We start from the raw sequence: 18,635 nt of genomic DNA, 5'->3' as shown, positions 1-18,635 counted from the left end.
ACAACATAAAATTCATTTTCCATTGAATTTTTTCTTTTGAATAAAACAAAATTTTGTATTAGGACAAAACAAACATCAAAGTCGTATAAACAAAAGATAACCAGGTCCTTTTAATCGCTAAAAATTTAACACGGTTTAATTTCCAAAACCTTTTGGCACGGCCACGTCAACATTTATGACCCTTCTGTTTGTTAACAAGGTGCCATAAGTCACCTGACAATGGCTCGACAATTACTATTATAAACTGACCGCTGACCATAACTATTATAAAGTGACCACAAGATAGCCCCATTCAGCTTTATGGGGTACTAATTACAGACCATGCCCTTGCAAGGAGGTCCACACACTGACCAGTATGCTTTGACCACTGGTCAGTCACTGGACAGTTGTTTCCTTGCAGCTGCACATTTGTTTCACCCTTAGGGCATGACTTTCCTTACACATAAAATCTACAATGTCCTTGATGTGAATTTGATAACATTACATACAGCTTGTTGTTTTTCTACAAACCAATAAATATTCAATTTCTTAGAATTTGTCTTTTTTAAGGGTCATTTCTGGCAGTCGTAGAAGTAGCTTTCATTCTCAGGTCTTTTATAAAAACAGGAAAATTTCTCCTTATCATACACACACAAAAAAATTGAAAACACAAAACATTCTAAAAACACCATTTGATTCCTTTGTTAATATTACAAAATTGTTGCTGCTTTTTGGCAGAACAACATTAATAAGCCACATTTTTTAAAAAGAAATAATAATTTTTAACAAAATTTCAGATTTCATTTCAATATGGATACTGCCTATTATTATTGACCAGTTAAACTACTACCTATTACCAACACAAGCTGACCATTACTGACCAGTGCTAATTAGGTGTTCATCATATTATCACCACTCAACAGAAATCGAGCCAGTAGCCTGGAGCGGTCAGTTGTCCACTTTGGGAGGAAGATGACCGTACTGATAAAAGCATCTCGTTTATTTCACTAAATAGATTATAGATGACCCGCGTGTGGCGTATTGAGAGATGACCACACTTATCTATTATCCTTTTGTAAACAGTTGGCTCCCTATTGTTGATGGTTATCACAATTAATTTTATTAGATTTGTTGAACAATGAATTAATATTAATCTAATTATACAAAGGTATGGTCAATAAAAATTTTACCTAAAAGTTGATCGAAAGCTTCGGTACAGGAGGGAAACTCTTGGTTCACTATTATGCCAGGTCTTTATTGCAAATTGCAGCATATGTAGACAGTTTAATTCAACAACAACAAAAAAACTTTGACATATGATAAATATATGAAAGACGAATAAAATTGTGACAATGTTATGTAAATTATGATTCTTAGTTCTACATAATTATTATGAGTGTATAAATCAAATATGTAAAAAAAAATGAATAGCAGAAAAAGGAAATGGGGACAGATAAGAATCGTATAAGTAATCAAGCCTTTTAAAAAAAAAACATCAGTTATGAAAAGAAATGAACCAGTCAAGTAGTTTATCTAATACTGAGTTTAAACACCATAATTTTGTAATTGTAATAAAATAGCATTCATATAAAAAAAGTCTATCAATCTCCCTGGGGAGTCTTTTAACTCCGCTTAGTGCAGCCGACACTTTGGCGCAACGGATTTATACCACCCTCGCAGGTACCCATTTACACCTGGGTGAAGTGAAGCAATCGCAGGTAAATTTCTTGCTCAAGGAAATTAGCAGTGCCCCTAGTGGGGTTCGAACCCGGGACCTCTCAATCCCTAAGCGCGCGTCCTACCACTGGACTACTGCTCATATAATTATATTCCAATCTTAAGTTTTTGAATATGATTAAACAAAAAAAAACACTTTTAGAACTGGGATGCTCTTTATTGTAAAGACACATTAAGTTGACCTTCATTTGATATAGTAGTCCTCTAGCACTTGTCATTAAAAGCAATATAATTAATTAACATAACGCTTCAATAAAATAATACTAAAAAAATTCCAGACGAAAACAATCGCTCGTAATTCACGTGCATCTTGGGGGTTCCTGTTTTACATGCTACAAATTTATTACATCAATGCCGAAGAACTACAAGGGAGCTCGGCTATAAGGGGTTAATGAGAAACAAATATTCAAACATGACGGAAGCAGACGACAAGCAACAAAACTGTCATAACTACGCTTTTGTAACCCCTCGTGTTACGATACTCTTTCGCTCGATCGCAGATATGGAAATTATGATTTATGAATCAATATTTTGTAATCAAATTATGCTAGATCAGGCCTAAACCTCATATCACTTTAAAGGGTCAGTGCTTTGACAATTTCTACTCCCCGTTTCTAAAGAGAGTTACAAGACAATACAAATTTTTCTTTTCGTTCTCATCGAAGCATTACTGCATAAAACTTGCATAGATCATGATTTTGTTAAAAAAAATCTGATAAAACAATCAGTAGCTGATTGATTTACGAGGGATATTATTTCAATGTCGACATTAATAAATATCTAGTTAGTGCAGGTCTATGTTGACCCTCGGTTCGTAAAAAGACTAGTTACTGAATAATAAGAAAAGGTGTTGGAATGAAATCAGCTGTAAAAATGAATTAAGAATTGGCATATTTAGATAAATACCGTGAAAGACTAATCTGTCTTATATTTCAATTAAAACAAGCAAGTTTTTTTTTTCTTTTCTTTTCTTTCTTTGCATTTTTTGCACACCAAAATGTACCAGTTAACTTTTTACTAAAATGAAATTTTCAAACTATTTGTAAAGTACTCACCTAATATTGAAAGTTCAAGCTAAAAGAGTAATACACATATTTGTAATGTAAACTTAATATGGTTTTTGTCTTAATTTTTTGTCTTAAAGAAAGTCTAAAGATTTTACCATTTTAAACAGGAATTTTGAGAATAAATTATTAAAATTTGACAATGTTAACAAATTTAGTCTGCATGGTCAATAGATTAATGCATAGAATAGCTGAGTGGTGCCTAGCCTTAGCAGCTCTACAATTAAAGCATAACATGACCTATAAGTCTTTACTGAAACTGGATCTGTAGGGTTCTAAATACAATAGAATGTTATTATTATTTACAATAAATATATCATAGTACTTAAATATCTATATCTACAGGACTCTTTGGCCAAAGTCCCTGGTTTGAAGTTTTTCATTCAAGAAAGATATTCAACTAGTGGTACTCTATAATGCTACTGTTTGGTTCCATTTACTCAGGTGCCAGCTTGTATTTAAAATAATTCATAAAAATTTAGGCAGCTGAGGTCTTTCTCAGCACAAGTAAAGCTGGTAAGTCCCTATGTGATCTTTAAAGTGCCAGTGTTTTGACTTAAATTCTAGCAAACATTTATTTATCTCTACCAGTGTTTTAAATTCTAAGCAGGACAAGCCACTTTTAGGAATTTAACCATTTCCTTACTGGTAGCAACTATTTCTACCAATGCGATAGGTGCAGACCATAGAGCAGCCATTACATTGATGCTGTTCGATCATGGTCTGCACTATTTATTATTCAGTCACTACATACTTTTAATTTTTTTTAACTAAAAATAATGAATGGTTAAATCCACACTGAAATATGGACAAGTCCATTTAAGATATTTAGTGCACTTATAGATTTAGTAACTTAGTTAAAGTCTTAGTTAAAAACAAATCTATCACAACTACCATTATTGAAAGCATATTTAATATAAACATTTATTTCAAGGATATTTTGTGTACTTTAAAATGTTTTAAAAATTATCCAGACAGATTAATGTTCAAAAAAAGTTTTAATAATATCATAATATTAGTAATAATATTTTTGAAAATTGATATTCAGAATGTATGCCCACTATCACAGCCTGTAAAAAGTGACTTGAAATGTATTTATTTTCAAATCTACATAAAAACATTGGTTTTTGTGTATAATTATTTCACACTTAGTCCATTACTTTTGAATAAGAAAATAACACTAAAGTATGATTAAAAGAAAATATACATTTTTTTTCATTCATTTGTATGTATTAAATTTCACAATAATGACTCAAAACTAGAGCCCAAAAATTCCCATAATGTGAAATGGCTTTCTCTTTATATTTTATTGCAATTGAATTAAATAGTTGTTGTGTTACTTTGATATTTAAAAAAAATGTTTACTGGCTCATTTTAAAGTTGACACTACTGTTACATGTGCAGTACAATCCAAGTAAGATTCCATAATTATTAATAATAGTGCTTAAATGTCTTTCGATATCACAATATTTCAACATCATAATATTTCGATATCATGCTTTTCCAAATATAATACTATTTCAACATCATAATATTTCAATAGTATAATTTTACTATTTCAATATAACAATTAATATTTCAAAATAGGTGAAAAGTTGCAAGGTGTAGAGGACCATTTCATGGGACCTTGGGTTAGTAAAGTTGAAAGAATGGTTAGCAATTTAACAACAATTCGAAAGGGATCAAACATGTGACCTTTGATTCATTGTTTAAGAGTAGAACCATTAGGCAACTGCACCCACTCTCTGTACAATTATGATATTAGGCCAGCTAAAGGCTTTATATAGGAAATAAAGTCTTTATTAATATAATGACTTTAATATATATATTGTTATCTTAAATATTTCATAGAATGATTTCCTTGTTATAAGGATATATTCAGTAACTTGGTCCATATTCTTCAAGTGAGTGGCATAGGAAATAATGTCCTAAATAAATAAATTGTTGTCTTAAACTTTTCACATTATGATTTCTTTATAAAAGAAGAATTAAATAATATGATCCATGTTCTTTAAGTGAAATTAAAGGGTAGGGCATAATCTACATGATTCATTTCTTTCTGTCTTAACATTTTATGTAGCACTTTATATTTAAGTGACCAATATGGTAGAAACAAACTGTTTGATTTGAAATATTATTTTCTTAAATTACCACTTAAACTATGCAAAAACAGAGTATCACATCTTAAATTGAAAGAATCGTTTATGAACAGTGAAGGAAAGAATATATTTCTTTTGCTTTTTTCTCATTTTCATAATAAAAGATGTTCCTTTTCATGGTGCTACATAAGTCATGCAATGGCAAATGGTTTGAATTGTATTATAATAATTATGAAAATAATCACTAAAACTATATTGAGTTTGTACGTTGCCTTGAATTAGACTTAATCAAGGCACGATCATGATTATGAGTGATTCAAGTTTTATATAACCTATCTTTAGCATTGAAATGACAATTCTTTAAGTTGTCCATTTTAATTCTTTAACTGGCTTAAACGTCTGCAAAACATTGATTGAATATCATTATAACATACTATCAGAAATTTCCAATAAAAATTTTCCTAATCATACGAAAACTTCCTAAAAGATCAACTAAACATCATAACAATGTAGCTATTTTAATACAACCCAATAATTACGTTTGAAATAACTTGACAATGTTGCTATTATTATTTACGACGGGACTTTGCGAAACAACTTCCTTGCCAAAATGAGAAATTTTACTTTACGACGTTAAGGTCAAAACAATGTGAAGTCAAACTACAAATAGACCGTCGTTGGAAGCCATTTTTTTCGGTCCCCGTTAGGATGATTGACTTTCATCTCTCGGGAGTTGTTTAAGAATTGAGTGACGGTTAAATAGAAATTGCCTGACAGAGTAATTAGCCATAGGACTATTCTAATGATACTAGTATCGAATCGCGACGATAATGAAAATTTAAATAAATATTCAAATCACTATTGCCATTAAACAAAACTTTTGATGAGACTACTGTCAAACGATGCTAGAATTTTTCTCTGAGTTAACGAGCAAAATAGGAATACATTTCGTAAAATACTGCTTTATTTTAACATCAATTAATCTATACATATAATTGTAAAGTGGTTTTTTTTATCATCCCATGAATCTGAGAGGTTTTAAAAAAATTACAAAAAATACATTTCAACATTGCTGTGCAAAATTCATTACTGAACCCTATTCCTCCCCTTATCTTGTGAAATAGACTTGCCCTCCTGTAAAATCAGAACTGACTATGGTTATTTTTAAGGGGTTTCAATATCAAAGAAGTTAAAATTTAGCAGACAACAATGCAAAAACCTGGTCAAGCTCTGTGCAGGTTGGCCTGACTTTATACAATAGCAAAGGCAAGTTTTTTTATCTTTCATAGCATTCAAAAATTTACGTTTCTTTTGTCATATTGCTTAGTTATTCTTTGAAAACTGATATTTTTTCTGTCAATATGCGTAAGAATTCATTTGTTTACAATGTCCTTGGTTATTGTTTCTCTACATTTTTGACATATTGTATTTCGTAAATCACAATGATTTTTCTTCCTCATCTATATTGTACTACATCTTTCTAAAGTTTTGTTTACTTCTTTTTCAATAATGGAATATAACTTAAATTACAGTTTGAAACAAATGTTTTCTCGCCAATATTAATCACGGTAAGGAAATTGCTATTTTATAAAAATGATAACAATCTGCGATGGTATGGAAATTATATCAATTTTCAATCAAATCTATCTGTTCATTAAAATTAAGCCAGTCCAAAATTAGATACAAAATATACATACAAAAAATAATTACAAAAATTTGTGTTTCATATTAATAATCTTTTTTTTTTCATAAATGCACAAAATGTTCAAATAAAATTATATCTAAAGTACATAATAAATTAGTACATGTATGTAAATAATGACTATGCTATGATTATTTGTTATACATTTAGAAATAAAAATTTGAACAAATGATAAAAGGTTTCATGCCCATATGTTATACAGTAGTGATGATTTGACATTTAATAGATAAAGTTACAATAGATTAAAAATCAATTTTTTCCGTCTGATAGATTTTTAGTTTGCTTGTGGCATTTAAGTATAAATCTCATATGAATTTTTTTTTCAAGCATTTCAAAGTTACTTTTGTTGTTACTAAAATTCTTTTCTGAATTATAAAGATCGTGAACATATCGATAATAAACTTACAAAACTCAGAAGAACGTTATAAAGACACAGTGCATTTTCAATCGACTACAGGTTACACGTAAAAAATACGTTACATTTGTAACACAATATGCAAAATTACAGATCATATTTTGATACATATTGATCGAAGATCCTCGTATTTTTTGTTCTCCAATTAATTGTGCTCTATTTAATCAATTAACTAACTATAGCTTGTATTAGATGTTAGATGGCAATATTTAATACCCCATATAAAGATGTCATATAAAGATTATCATTGATTTCGTATTAAATTGACACGTACACATTGTCTGTTTTTTTACAATATGAAATATATTATTACAGTTTATGTAAAAATATTTATGTTTGTGTGTAAATGGAATGGTCATTTAAAGTGAAATACACATAGTTTTTTATTGCTACAGCTCATAATATTATAATACTGTTATTACGGGAATGGCCATTTAAAGTGTAAAACTATTACAGTCAAAGTATATCATTCTGTACCAGTGTAAATTGAATGGTCATTTAAATTGAATAGTATATATTTATAGTATACATCTTTTAAAGTAGAAAAAAAGCAATAGTCAATGTAAGCATCCCATTCTAGTGTAAATTGAATAATCATTTAAAGTGAAAGAAATAAAGATAATGAATATATATTTTTACACTTTTATTATTGAAAAGAAAAATAATATCAGGTTTGCAATAGAATTATATAAATAAGCATGTTAAGTCAGAAAAAAAGGTCTTTTAAGAAACAAAGATTAAACATTTAACCCCTTTTTAATTGCTTAATATCTTAAATGGACTAGCCTGATTTTTTTCTACTTGGACAATAAAAACCATATTGTCATTTGGGTAAAAATTTCAAAATAATTTCTGATTGAATGAACAAACTGTTTAGACCATTTCAGACTGCACATATTTGTGCCCGAACGGCCCTCTGACCAAGGACTTGATATTGCAGCACTGGTTGCATAAGTACATGTTGCTGAGGGTTTAAACCAGCTGAGGGTTTAAACCAGCTTTAAACCAGCTGAGGGTTTAAACCAGCTGAGGGTTTAAAGAGCTCACACTGTCACCATCCTTATTTTACAGTTATATCAATCATAAGTCTATAGGAAATTAATAGAAATCTATGTACAAGTTCAAAGAAAAAATATATACATTATAAATTATGAATTAACTCTTATGAAAAAAAAATGTTCTTGTAAGAGTAACCTTAAAAGTACCAGGGTATTCCAACAAAAAAACAAACCATTTAAAATTTGCAGAAGGGGTACAAATAAAACATAAGTAAATTTTTATTATACTATATTCCAATTAAAAAAATTGTGATATTAAGAACTTTATTGAATTCAAACTTTTATTGCAATTAAGTACAGTATATACATACTTATAGCAAATTAAAAGAAAAGAAAAATACACGTAAACATGAAATTTTCGGGAATCATAGTATGAAGAATGGAAACAAAGATATTTCATTTCAGTTAGCATTATACATGTTTAAAGTATACATGTAGATATGATTTTTTTCAATCAATGAATTAAAATAATTTACACAAGAATGGATATGGCCATGCAACATCCTAATTAATTAAATGATTATGTTTTATCTTCTTTCCTAACTTCTATTTATTACTTGAAAAAAAAAGTTCTTGTCAAATTAAAAAAATAATAATTAAAAACAAAACATTCAATATAATGGATATTACATTATCATTATATTCTAAATTATATGTAAAAATGTATAATTCCTTGACTAAAGAAAGTCTAAAAATAACTTGCTGAGTTTAGTGTATTTTTAAATGAAGTCATTTAAAATCTTCAAAAAAAGAAAAACATCAAAAACGAAGCCCTTCAAATCTAGAAAAAAACAAAAACAAAACAAAAAAATCCTAACACTATTTTCATATGAATAGTTTAATCATGTTAAAACCCATGAAATTGTATGAATAAAAAAAATAGACATTCATTTAAAGATATTGCTACTGTGTCATGTTATAATTTATTGCTAATTTGAAGCTGGAGATAAAAATTGACTACTTTTTGCAGTGCAAAAGGTTACACGGAATCTGTTCATCTGAGCAGCTTATTATAAAAGTTGATTGATCCTTAAATTGGTCCAATTATCTGATAAATCTCGAATATTTAACGTTAATAATTAAATACGATGTTTAACCAGCCATATATTACTGGCATGATGATATTTTCAATTTTCTGCTGCAGACGTTGTTATGTTCACAGTGATTTTAATCATTAAAACTGATCATGTTTTAAAAATTTAGTCAATTTACGAATTTACAGAAAAATTAAAATTTGTGTTCGTTTTAGCATCCCTGTTGATATAATAATTTAATATTGTACTAAAATAAAATTAAAATTGTTGTTATGAATAATTTGATTTTAAATAAATTTGTTTCATTGTTGAAATATTTTTTTAACGGAACTTGTAGAAGTTTTAACACAGAAATATCATTTTGAAGAAGATAGTATTATTATTTTTAAATTAACATACCTTTTGACGGTGCGGCGTCTCCGTTTTGTGGCGTACATTTTGGAGCTAAGTATTGTGTCCACCATCAATTTTGTCCTGTTTGAAACCAAATCCTGCTGCAAAATCCTTTATTACATAATCCAATATTTGTATAACAAAATTTTGGCGATATTCTTTATTAAGGTGTAATCAACTTTTTTGCTGCAGTTGTTTTATCGGATAACTTTCATCGGAACAAAAAATAATCATGAAATCCGCACTTCTACGTTAAAGATCATTCTACGGTCATGATTTTTTTTCTGTATTCAAATAAATCACGTTTCAAATGGTTTAAAACATTTTAAAGAAGCCAATCATAATCATAACCTGAATGTCGATACATGTATCGTGTACATTTGTATTGTTAAATCGTAAAATTTCGCACTTCAGGGTAATTAATGTAACAATTCGCTGCAGAAAAAGAGCACTATCACGCAAATTCTGTATCGAGCTATGGTCAGACACGAATATTACACAGACAATATCGTGGGGACATATACTTAACTTCCAAGAGTCCTTGGTCACACGCCACATCACTTATTCATTCTAAAACCAGACATAAAGATGAAAGCCACACCTCCTTTACTATCCAGTCCCGCCTCCTGCTATTCAGCTTGAAGCCGGATTGTATCGTTATCGAATATTTAAATAACTTGACTGCAATTTGTCAGATTAGCTTTTCTATCACTGACAGAGGATAGCCCAGGGCTGCCATCCTCTCTATGATATCTTCTTTTACACTATATCGTCTTAAATTTGACATTTATGTGAAATTGGATTACTGAATTTTTAATGCACTAACACTCGAATAAAAAGTCACTGAATGAAAAAAATAAAAATGTGTGGTGTAACTTTTTTTTTTTTTTTTTTTTTTGTGGATAAAGACAAAAAATAGGAAAAACAGTAAAAACAATCAAATGTATTGTCAGATTTATGATTTATTATCCTTTATAATTAATAGAATTGGACACTGATGCATTGCTTTAGGTAGTGTGTTTTTAATTATTATTACCACTGAATGTGAAGATATTTTTTGCATAAATTATGCAAATTAGTTTTATTGGAATAAAAGAATATGTACAATCATATAACAGAGTAACTGTTTAATTAATACTAATTCTCTTATTACTATTGAAACTTTGAAAAATCTAAACAAATATCCTTGAATATTAAATTCTTGCATGGTGCATGCATGACAAATATTTTATAATGATAAATATAATTTATGATGCCAAAGCACCTGTCTTTTATTATTTTGGTTGATAAAAAAAAAGTTAAATATCAAAAAAAATAAAAAAAATTAAGATTTGATATCAATTATGAAAAATACTGACATCTGGTATCATAAAATATCTATGATAACTCTTTAATTTTAATCATACATTAAAATACCTAAACATATTAATAATGTTTTAGATGTAACAAACACCTTAATATGTCATAATTAAAGGATTTTAAGTAAATATATATAAAATATATAAATTTTGATGGCCTAGATAACACTGTGTTTCCTGGTTGTTTTAAAACAATTATTAGCACCATTTTAATTTACTATAACTATTCATCAATGTCTTAAAAATTAGGGATTCAAAATTTTCACTTTCCTACCTGCCTGTTTCACTTTGGTTTAATGCATTAAAAATCAATTTGCTTCTTGTTTTCAATACAAAAGGTTTTTGTGTTCAATTTAAAACAATTTGGAAATACAAAAAACATGCATTGATGTCAATCAGAGAGGAGAATGTATTTTTTTGATTCATTTAGTGGTGATCTTCTTCAAACATCTTGAAATTCAAGCAAGTCAGGTCTAAATGTCAACAATGATCCTTTTACAGAGGTGTCCTTTTTATGCAAGTTCATGGTGTTTACAATAGATAATTCTTCCTAATATTTTCCAAATTACTTAATTTGAATCTTTCATTATAATAATAATAATAATAATAATAATAATAAAATAAATAGTAAAAAAAAAAATCATCATGTAATTTTATCATAAGACAGAATAGAGAATGACGAACTGGAACAAAAACTGTGTTTACAATTACTGAAGAATGAAACGCTTTCTTCCTTTATCACAAAACTCTTTATTTATTCAATACATTTTCAGAATGAATTGTATGAGATCACATTGACAAGTCTCAATAAAAGATACAATCGGACGTGAGGCGAGCATTTGATGTCGTTCGAGTATCGACAATGTACGTGGCCCGAGGGTAGGATCAGCCACGCGCCAAGTCAAATCATTTAATCAACCAGCAATTACAGTTATAACGATACTCCATCGATACTTCATCGAAATAAAGCCAGTTTTCTGTGAATCAAACATATGGTTTTAAACGATGTCATTAAATACGTCAATGATGAATGAAAATTTTATGTTGCTTTATTTTTGTATTTTTAATATTGTTGATTTTTTTTAAATAAAAAAAAAAAACACAAACAGGCAAAAATATTTTTAAGGAAAACAATACTACATCTTAAGATCAGATATCACGTGCTTGTGTAATGGTAGAAACTGCATGCTGTTTCAAGAGAAATGCCAGAAATAGAAGATCGTGCGAATTATGTTTTCTGGCAAGTTGTTTGCATTAATTAAGTCATCTAATTTGTTGTTATTATTATTAATAGAAAATTTAAATTAAAAAAATATAATGAAGAAGTTATCAAAAAAAAATTTCAATGTGGTTGTATGGCTATTTTTTTCTCATGTTGTTTGTATATTTAACTTGACACTCGATCTAGAGTGTTATAGTTAAAGGAACTCCACTGAGTTCCAAAGTCTAAAAACATAAAATTTGAATTTCTTACATAGATCAGTAACTGTTGAGGCACTTAAAACACAAAGATATACAAAAGGTAATTAAGAAATGATATAACTCTGAAATTAATTAGAAATTGTATTTCTGTGCTATTCTTAGACCGATTATAGTTACAAAGCTTCTCAATTTTGTGTCTTTTTCACAATTAGAATAATTATTCTGGAAAAACGGATGGAGTGAATGCAATATGATCTGAAATTTTGCACACAAATCATTGTTCTATAACTACATTAAATGAAACATCAGTCTTGAAAAAATATTTCCAGTCCCGTCATGTCAAAAAAAACCTCAGTGGTGTCCCTTTAAGCAGTGAGTATAAGACTTGCCTATGTTACCTGAGTGAGCTTTTAAATTAGGCCAGTCCGCAGCTTGATACTTTTGGCAGCTCAAGATCTTGAAGTTTCCTAAACTTACAAAAGTAGATCCAAAGTTAAAGCAAAGACTAGTCAATGACAATAGTTCACTGGGGATAATAAATAGCTAACTGACCCATTTCTCAACATTAATTTTCAAAAAAAGATAATCACATAAACTAAAAATGTGAGGATTTTAGAACTTGGTTACTGATAAAAAAAATAATAAAGTAAATAAATCTACCTTAAAATATAATTAAAGCCAATATAGAATCCTAAAGTCAAGCCAATATTTCAAAATACTTTTACTTTAAAGCTTTCTATCAGGTCTCACCCACCTTGAAACACAAATAAAATTCAATTAATAATACAAAAACAAACAACAGCAACAACATCAGCAACAAAAAGTGTTAGATCTTAATTAGACTCAAATGTAATCATTTAAATGGGCTTTTATTTTACATCTTTGCATAACATACAAAAAGCACCCCATAAACAAACAAAACAAACATATAAATTCAAATCCCAAGGAGAAAAGTCTTCAAAGACGTAACTCTATGCCACTTGTTACAATTAACTCGGCGAAAAACCAATATAAAATCTTACATTATGTTTGTTCCGACAATGCGCGAGATATGAGAGTAAATATTGATTCGGTGAAAATCACCCTTGATTGTTACAGATATGATCTGTCGCTTGTCGTGCTATTTAATGTACAAATAATTACAGAGCATCAACGTGACGTCACGCTTCACCAAACGGACCCTATGCCACGACCATTAAAACTCCTTGTGAAAAATGGAAGCTACTACACTTATCTTTAATCTTGTCTCCCCTTGTCCCGATTGAAGTGTGCCATACTTCATGTGAACTACAGTGAAATGAATGTTCTGATAATGCAGTTATCAGATGAAATAATTATCGAAAGAAATTGGTAATTATCTGAACTTTGACTGCCATCGGTTTAATATGATTTATTAAGTTTTGTTTAAATTTGACAGGAACATTATTCTCATTCTGACAAAATAAATACAATCAAGTGCAACCATCGGTGTAATTATTAGTAAAATTCATTTTACATGATTTCACTGTCATTTTTTAATAGATACATCAGCTGCTGTAAGTTTGTTTAATGGTGTACATATTTCTAAGACAAGCAGTCATAATTTTCATTCATACGACAATCTGAGTCAAACCCATTTGGTAATTGTATTAGCGAGTACTTTACAAAGAACCCCCTTTATTAATTACCCTGCTCCATTCATTCCTGTCCAAATCTCCTTTGACCATTCAGTCTGGAAAACTGCCTGGTAAGGCTTACGCCATCTTCAACTCCTCAGTACCTTTGCTTTCCCTAACTTCTACCACTTGTACATCAAGATCTAGCCATCATCATACAGAGTAGCTCTACTTAATTAACCGTTAATTGATAGTAAAATAAAATATTTGAAAATAATTCATAACATTTCATAAATTTAGATAGCACCTTGGGTATAACTACAGATCATTTTATCAAGCAGAATAAATTCCTTAAAAGATTCAAACCTAATACTGACAAGGAGCAAGAGATTAAAAGTTCATTGACCCATTACAAAAGGTACAGGTAGAACTGGATAACTTAGGTTTACCTCATACAGACAGACAAACATCTGGACAGACAGACAGATGGTTCAATTACTATAATTATGCTAAGGGGCATAAAAATTTTAGTATCAAAGTACTAAAACTACACTACCACTACCAGCCGTATAGAGCCTGAGCGACCAGACTGCCCTGTTGTGCCTGGCTCTATACTTGTGGCAAAAGCAAACTTCTGATCCCAACATGCTATTGGTTAAGAGAATCAATTAGGAAGAGGCTGGAGGTAAGCAACTTAACAACTCAGACACATAAATTAGTTACCATAAATTTTTACAGCGGGTGCTGCAGTGATCTCGGGGTAATTTATTGTCTGACTACAAATCCAGGGAAAGCAAGTTTAATCCAGCATCTTCTCTGACTAACAATTACTAGGTATGATCTTCCAGATGAGTCTTTAAAAACTTAGGTTGAATATACTTTTTTCTTGCATTTATCTTCAATAAATCTAAATTAGTAATAGCCTTCTTAAGTAAGTTATCCACATATTAGTTTCTAATGGTTGACTTTAACCCTTACCACATAATTTGACTTTTAAATCTGGATAAAACTGTTCATTATTTTAAATGAAAATTTCAAAATATTTACTGACTGAATAGTGAAAAGTGTCGAACATTATCAGACAGTACAAATGTGCCAGGTGATCTTGGTTTGCACTGGTTGTGTGGGTATTATTGGTTGCCGCTAGCAGTCTGAAAGTAAGATAAAGGTACATCCTCCTGCACGTACACAAGTCATGAAATATTTATAATTTTATATACCAAACTTTGTATTACTGCCATTCAATCCTACTCTAATTTAATCTTATAACATATCAGGAAAAGATTGATAAAAAAATAAATGAATAAAGGATACAACAACAAAAAACATTAAATGATATCAATAATTAATACCAGTACAATGTGAATGATGGCCCCTAAAGCATTACAAATTTTATATGAGATAAAAATGAAAATGGAGCGAAAAATATTAATCATAATTTATATAATATCTTACAAAAAAATCTTTTTTTTTCTCCATCTTTTTATTCTACACCAAATGGCAACAAATCAATACTATAAAATATTACATCAAAATAAGATTTTTTCTCTCTCATCTTTACAACCTAATAAATCATAATCATTCGTAAAAATCTATCATACCTGATAATAACTCACATTTCAGGACAAACAACACAAGAATTTCATTGGAAACAGGCAAAGAAATCTAAATAAAAAATCTTCTTTTCAATATTTTCTAGATTCAATTTAGTTTTGAAATGTAATCAACTTTTAGTTGTAACAGTTGTACATATTTTTTTCAAACACCGATATGAAAAAAAACCCATCTCATTTAAAAGAAAGCCCGAGGGCAGGGGAATATAACAATGCATTGCAAGTAAAAGCATATGTTCTATTAATTATGTATAACGGATCTGTGGCAATTCAGAACATCAAAAAGAATCCATTCATTCATGAGGACCTAAAAACAGACAATTTAGATGGTATTGAAGTTTATTTTTACAGAAAATTATGCCAAGAAGGGGTAATTTTGTGGACTCAAAACATATGTTTTCATACTGTAAATGGCAAACAGATATCTTTAATTAAACAAATAAAAGCTATGGATGGATGGGTGTAATCAGTTAATCAACCTAAAGGACTACAGTTAATCAACCAAAAGGACTTGGAAAGTATTGGAGAAAAAAAGAAAGAGAAAATTAATGGGAGAATAAAATTCTTTAGGAAATTAAAACACTTGTTTTTGTGTAATTAAATGAACATAAAAAAGGAGTTTTCTTTAAAAGTGTTTTTATTTCTTTGAAAAGGAAGAGAAATAGTTCTTGATAAGGAAAAAAACACTAGTCAGTGAATAATTAATACCATTTTTATGAAAAAAGAATAAGATCTGTTGAACATAATATGTTTTAAAGAAAAGAAAGTAACCTTATTTAAGGTAGTATTTTTCAAATGAATCAACTATATTAGAACCTTATAATACTGCATGTTTGTAATGTCGCTTTTGATTGGATAATTGTGACATTTACAAATTTATATAGTTTTATACACAATCTCTTCTTTTTTTCCCATAAAACAGGAAAGTTTTCTGTATTATCAATTCCTTATAAAGATTCTAGACAGGTTATATGGCCATATATATAAATGGTTGATTGCAATATAACCCACCATTTATATAGGTATATAGGGCCATATATCATGTCAAAAATCTTTATAACTAATATTATAAAGGTCATATGGTGTCTTTTCAACTTAACTTAAGTGTCAAAAGATGTAAGTGGTGACTTGATGCCTAATTTAAGGTTGAGGGAGGCACAACACTTCATGAAGAGAAATGTGCAACACTTAATACACAAACTAGAAAAGCCAATGTCCATAAATCGTTTTCCTTACTCTGAGCTTACAGAATGGGATTAGAATGTTTATTGTTTATACATCATAAAAAGAAAACAATTGTACTTTGACAGGATTTACTAAAACAATTTGTCATTCTGACAGTATTAAAATCTTCCCTCCAGATCACAATCTTTAATTTTCAAACAAAAAAAAGAGTGACCTTGAGCATGGTAAAATGACGTAACAGCCACCAGGTGTCACTGTATCACACAAGGTGGACTGTCACCATATATTTTAAACTCAAATATCTAATCTTACAATCAGAGCAGCTGACCAGTCTATCATTTGAAAAAAAAGAGAGCATCAAATTTTTTTTTCAAAAATTATCAAAGTGCTGAAAAGTCAATGACATTTCAACATAATTAAAGGCAAAATATCAATTGCGACTTCTTATAAAAGAAAGGAAAAAGAAAAGCTTTGAGAAAATACATCAATCAAAGTCTGCAGTAATTAAGTTGTAAACAGGACAGGTGTTTTTTTTATCCTTATCTTTATTTGTACTTCACAAAATCATACAGAAGTTCAGTACCTAAGGCTATATCAAGCTCGTTGGTAATTCCTATATCTTAAACATCTAATGAATTATAATCTTTGTCAATTACCCCACTATAATTGTCACTTACAAGTTGATGGGGCTGCAGGCAAATCATCCACCATGTTTGACCACATGTCTATAACTTGGTACTCCTTACTCTTGCTCGATATGACTTTACCCTAAAAAATAAAGAAAGAAAATACTTTCTTCTTGGCTCAAAAAAGTAATTTAACAATTTATAAGATCACAGATTGTTTGCCTTGGTTAATTTCTTAATTTCATTAATAATAAATTACAGCCGTAATTTTTCAGCTATCCATGATGTTTAGGCTGAACTTGTAAGTAATGATACAATTTAATGAACACTTGATTTTAAGCTATATCAAGATGGTTCAATATTGAAAGAAAATTCTTACTAACAAAATTTATAAACAAGCATTTCATGAAGGTAATTATGATAATACCTCTGTATGATTTTGTATTACATATTTCGAACATTAAAGAGAACATTTCTATGTCACGAATCTGCTTCCTGGAACTTACCCGTTCTGGAGTCAGAAAACATGGTCATGACCTTATAAGGACTTGAACCTACAGTCCCTTTGTTAAGAGGCAGATAGTGGCAATTGTGAGACTGTAAAATAAAGAATGTTCATAATTTTTCAGGGCATAGTTTTATAAAAATCAAAAACAAATATTGAAAAAAAAAATAACTTGTTTACAAACAATAACCAGTGTTGTCTAGTTTTTCAATTTCCAGAATTTCAAGTCAATGCAGCTACTATATCTTTCATCTGAAAAAGTTAAAAATCATTTTGAATATGACTTTTAATGAAAGAAATACAAAATATCAGACAGTAAATCTAAGATAGAAGTTCAAATTAAAGTAGAATAGCTTACGTAAGTGTACGGCATTATATAACCTTGTAGCTAAGTCAGAAATTCAAAAAGCAAGATGATACTTATACATGTATAATAATATAATAGATTATTATTATATATAATCATTACCACACTAAAAATTTTTACTGGACATCTCCATCTTTCATGACGGTACTGTGTGTTGGCAGATCTCGGTGTGAACAGGTCTGCATGGGTAGATGTAGGCTAAGGGTATATACATGCACAGATATTATATTAGTTATTTGGTTTTTTTTGGTTGCGTTTACATCCCACCAACACAGTATAGGTCATAATGGCGACTTTCCAGCTTTACGCAACTGGTCAGGAAGACCTCTGGTGCCCCACTGTGCTTTATTCCATGATTTCTGTAAGAGTAGAACAACTGACACACCACATTCAGCTAGCTGGATAGCTTCCTCACACGAAAGAATCCAAAGTCCCTGGTGGGATTCAAACCCCCCAGTGGTGAAGGGCAGGTGATATATATTA

At 29.6% G+C, this 18,635-nt stretch overlaps 1 protein-coding gene across 1 annotated transcript in view; it reads right to left on the bottom strand.

Annotated features, from left to right (window-relative positions):
* LOC132747676 (uncharacterized) overlaps positions 1-10,031 on the bottom strand; it is a 67,186-nt gene extending 57,155 nt beyond the window's left edge. The window contains exon 1 of the mRNA XM_060737120.1: positions 9,488-10,031. Coding sequence (XP_060593103.1) covers positions 9,488-9,552 — 65 coding nt within the window. The 5' untranslated portion in view covers positions 9,553-10,031. The remainder of the gene's footprint in view (positions 1-9,487) is intronic.
* Positions 10,032-18,635: the final 8,604 nt, after the last annotated feature.

The sequence above is a fragment of the Ruditapes philippinarum genome, unplaced genomic scaffold (genome assembly GCF_026571515.1).
Source record: "Ruditapes philippinarum isolate M1 unplaced genomic scaffold, ASM2657151v2 ctg111_1_1_1_1, whole genome shotgun sequence".
Classification (NCBI taxonomy): domain Eukaryota; kingdom Metazoa; phylum Mollusca; class Bivalvia; order Venerida; family Veneridae; genus Ruditapes; species Ruditapes philippinarum.
The sequence above is the reverse complement of the archived record's forward strand: the minus strand, read 5'-3'. Positions and strand labels throughout refer to the sequence as shown.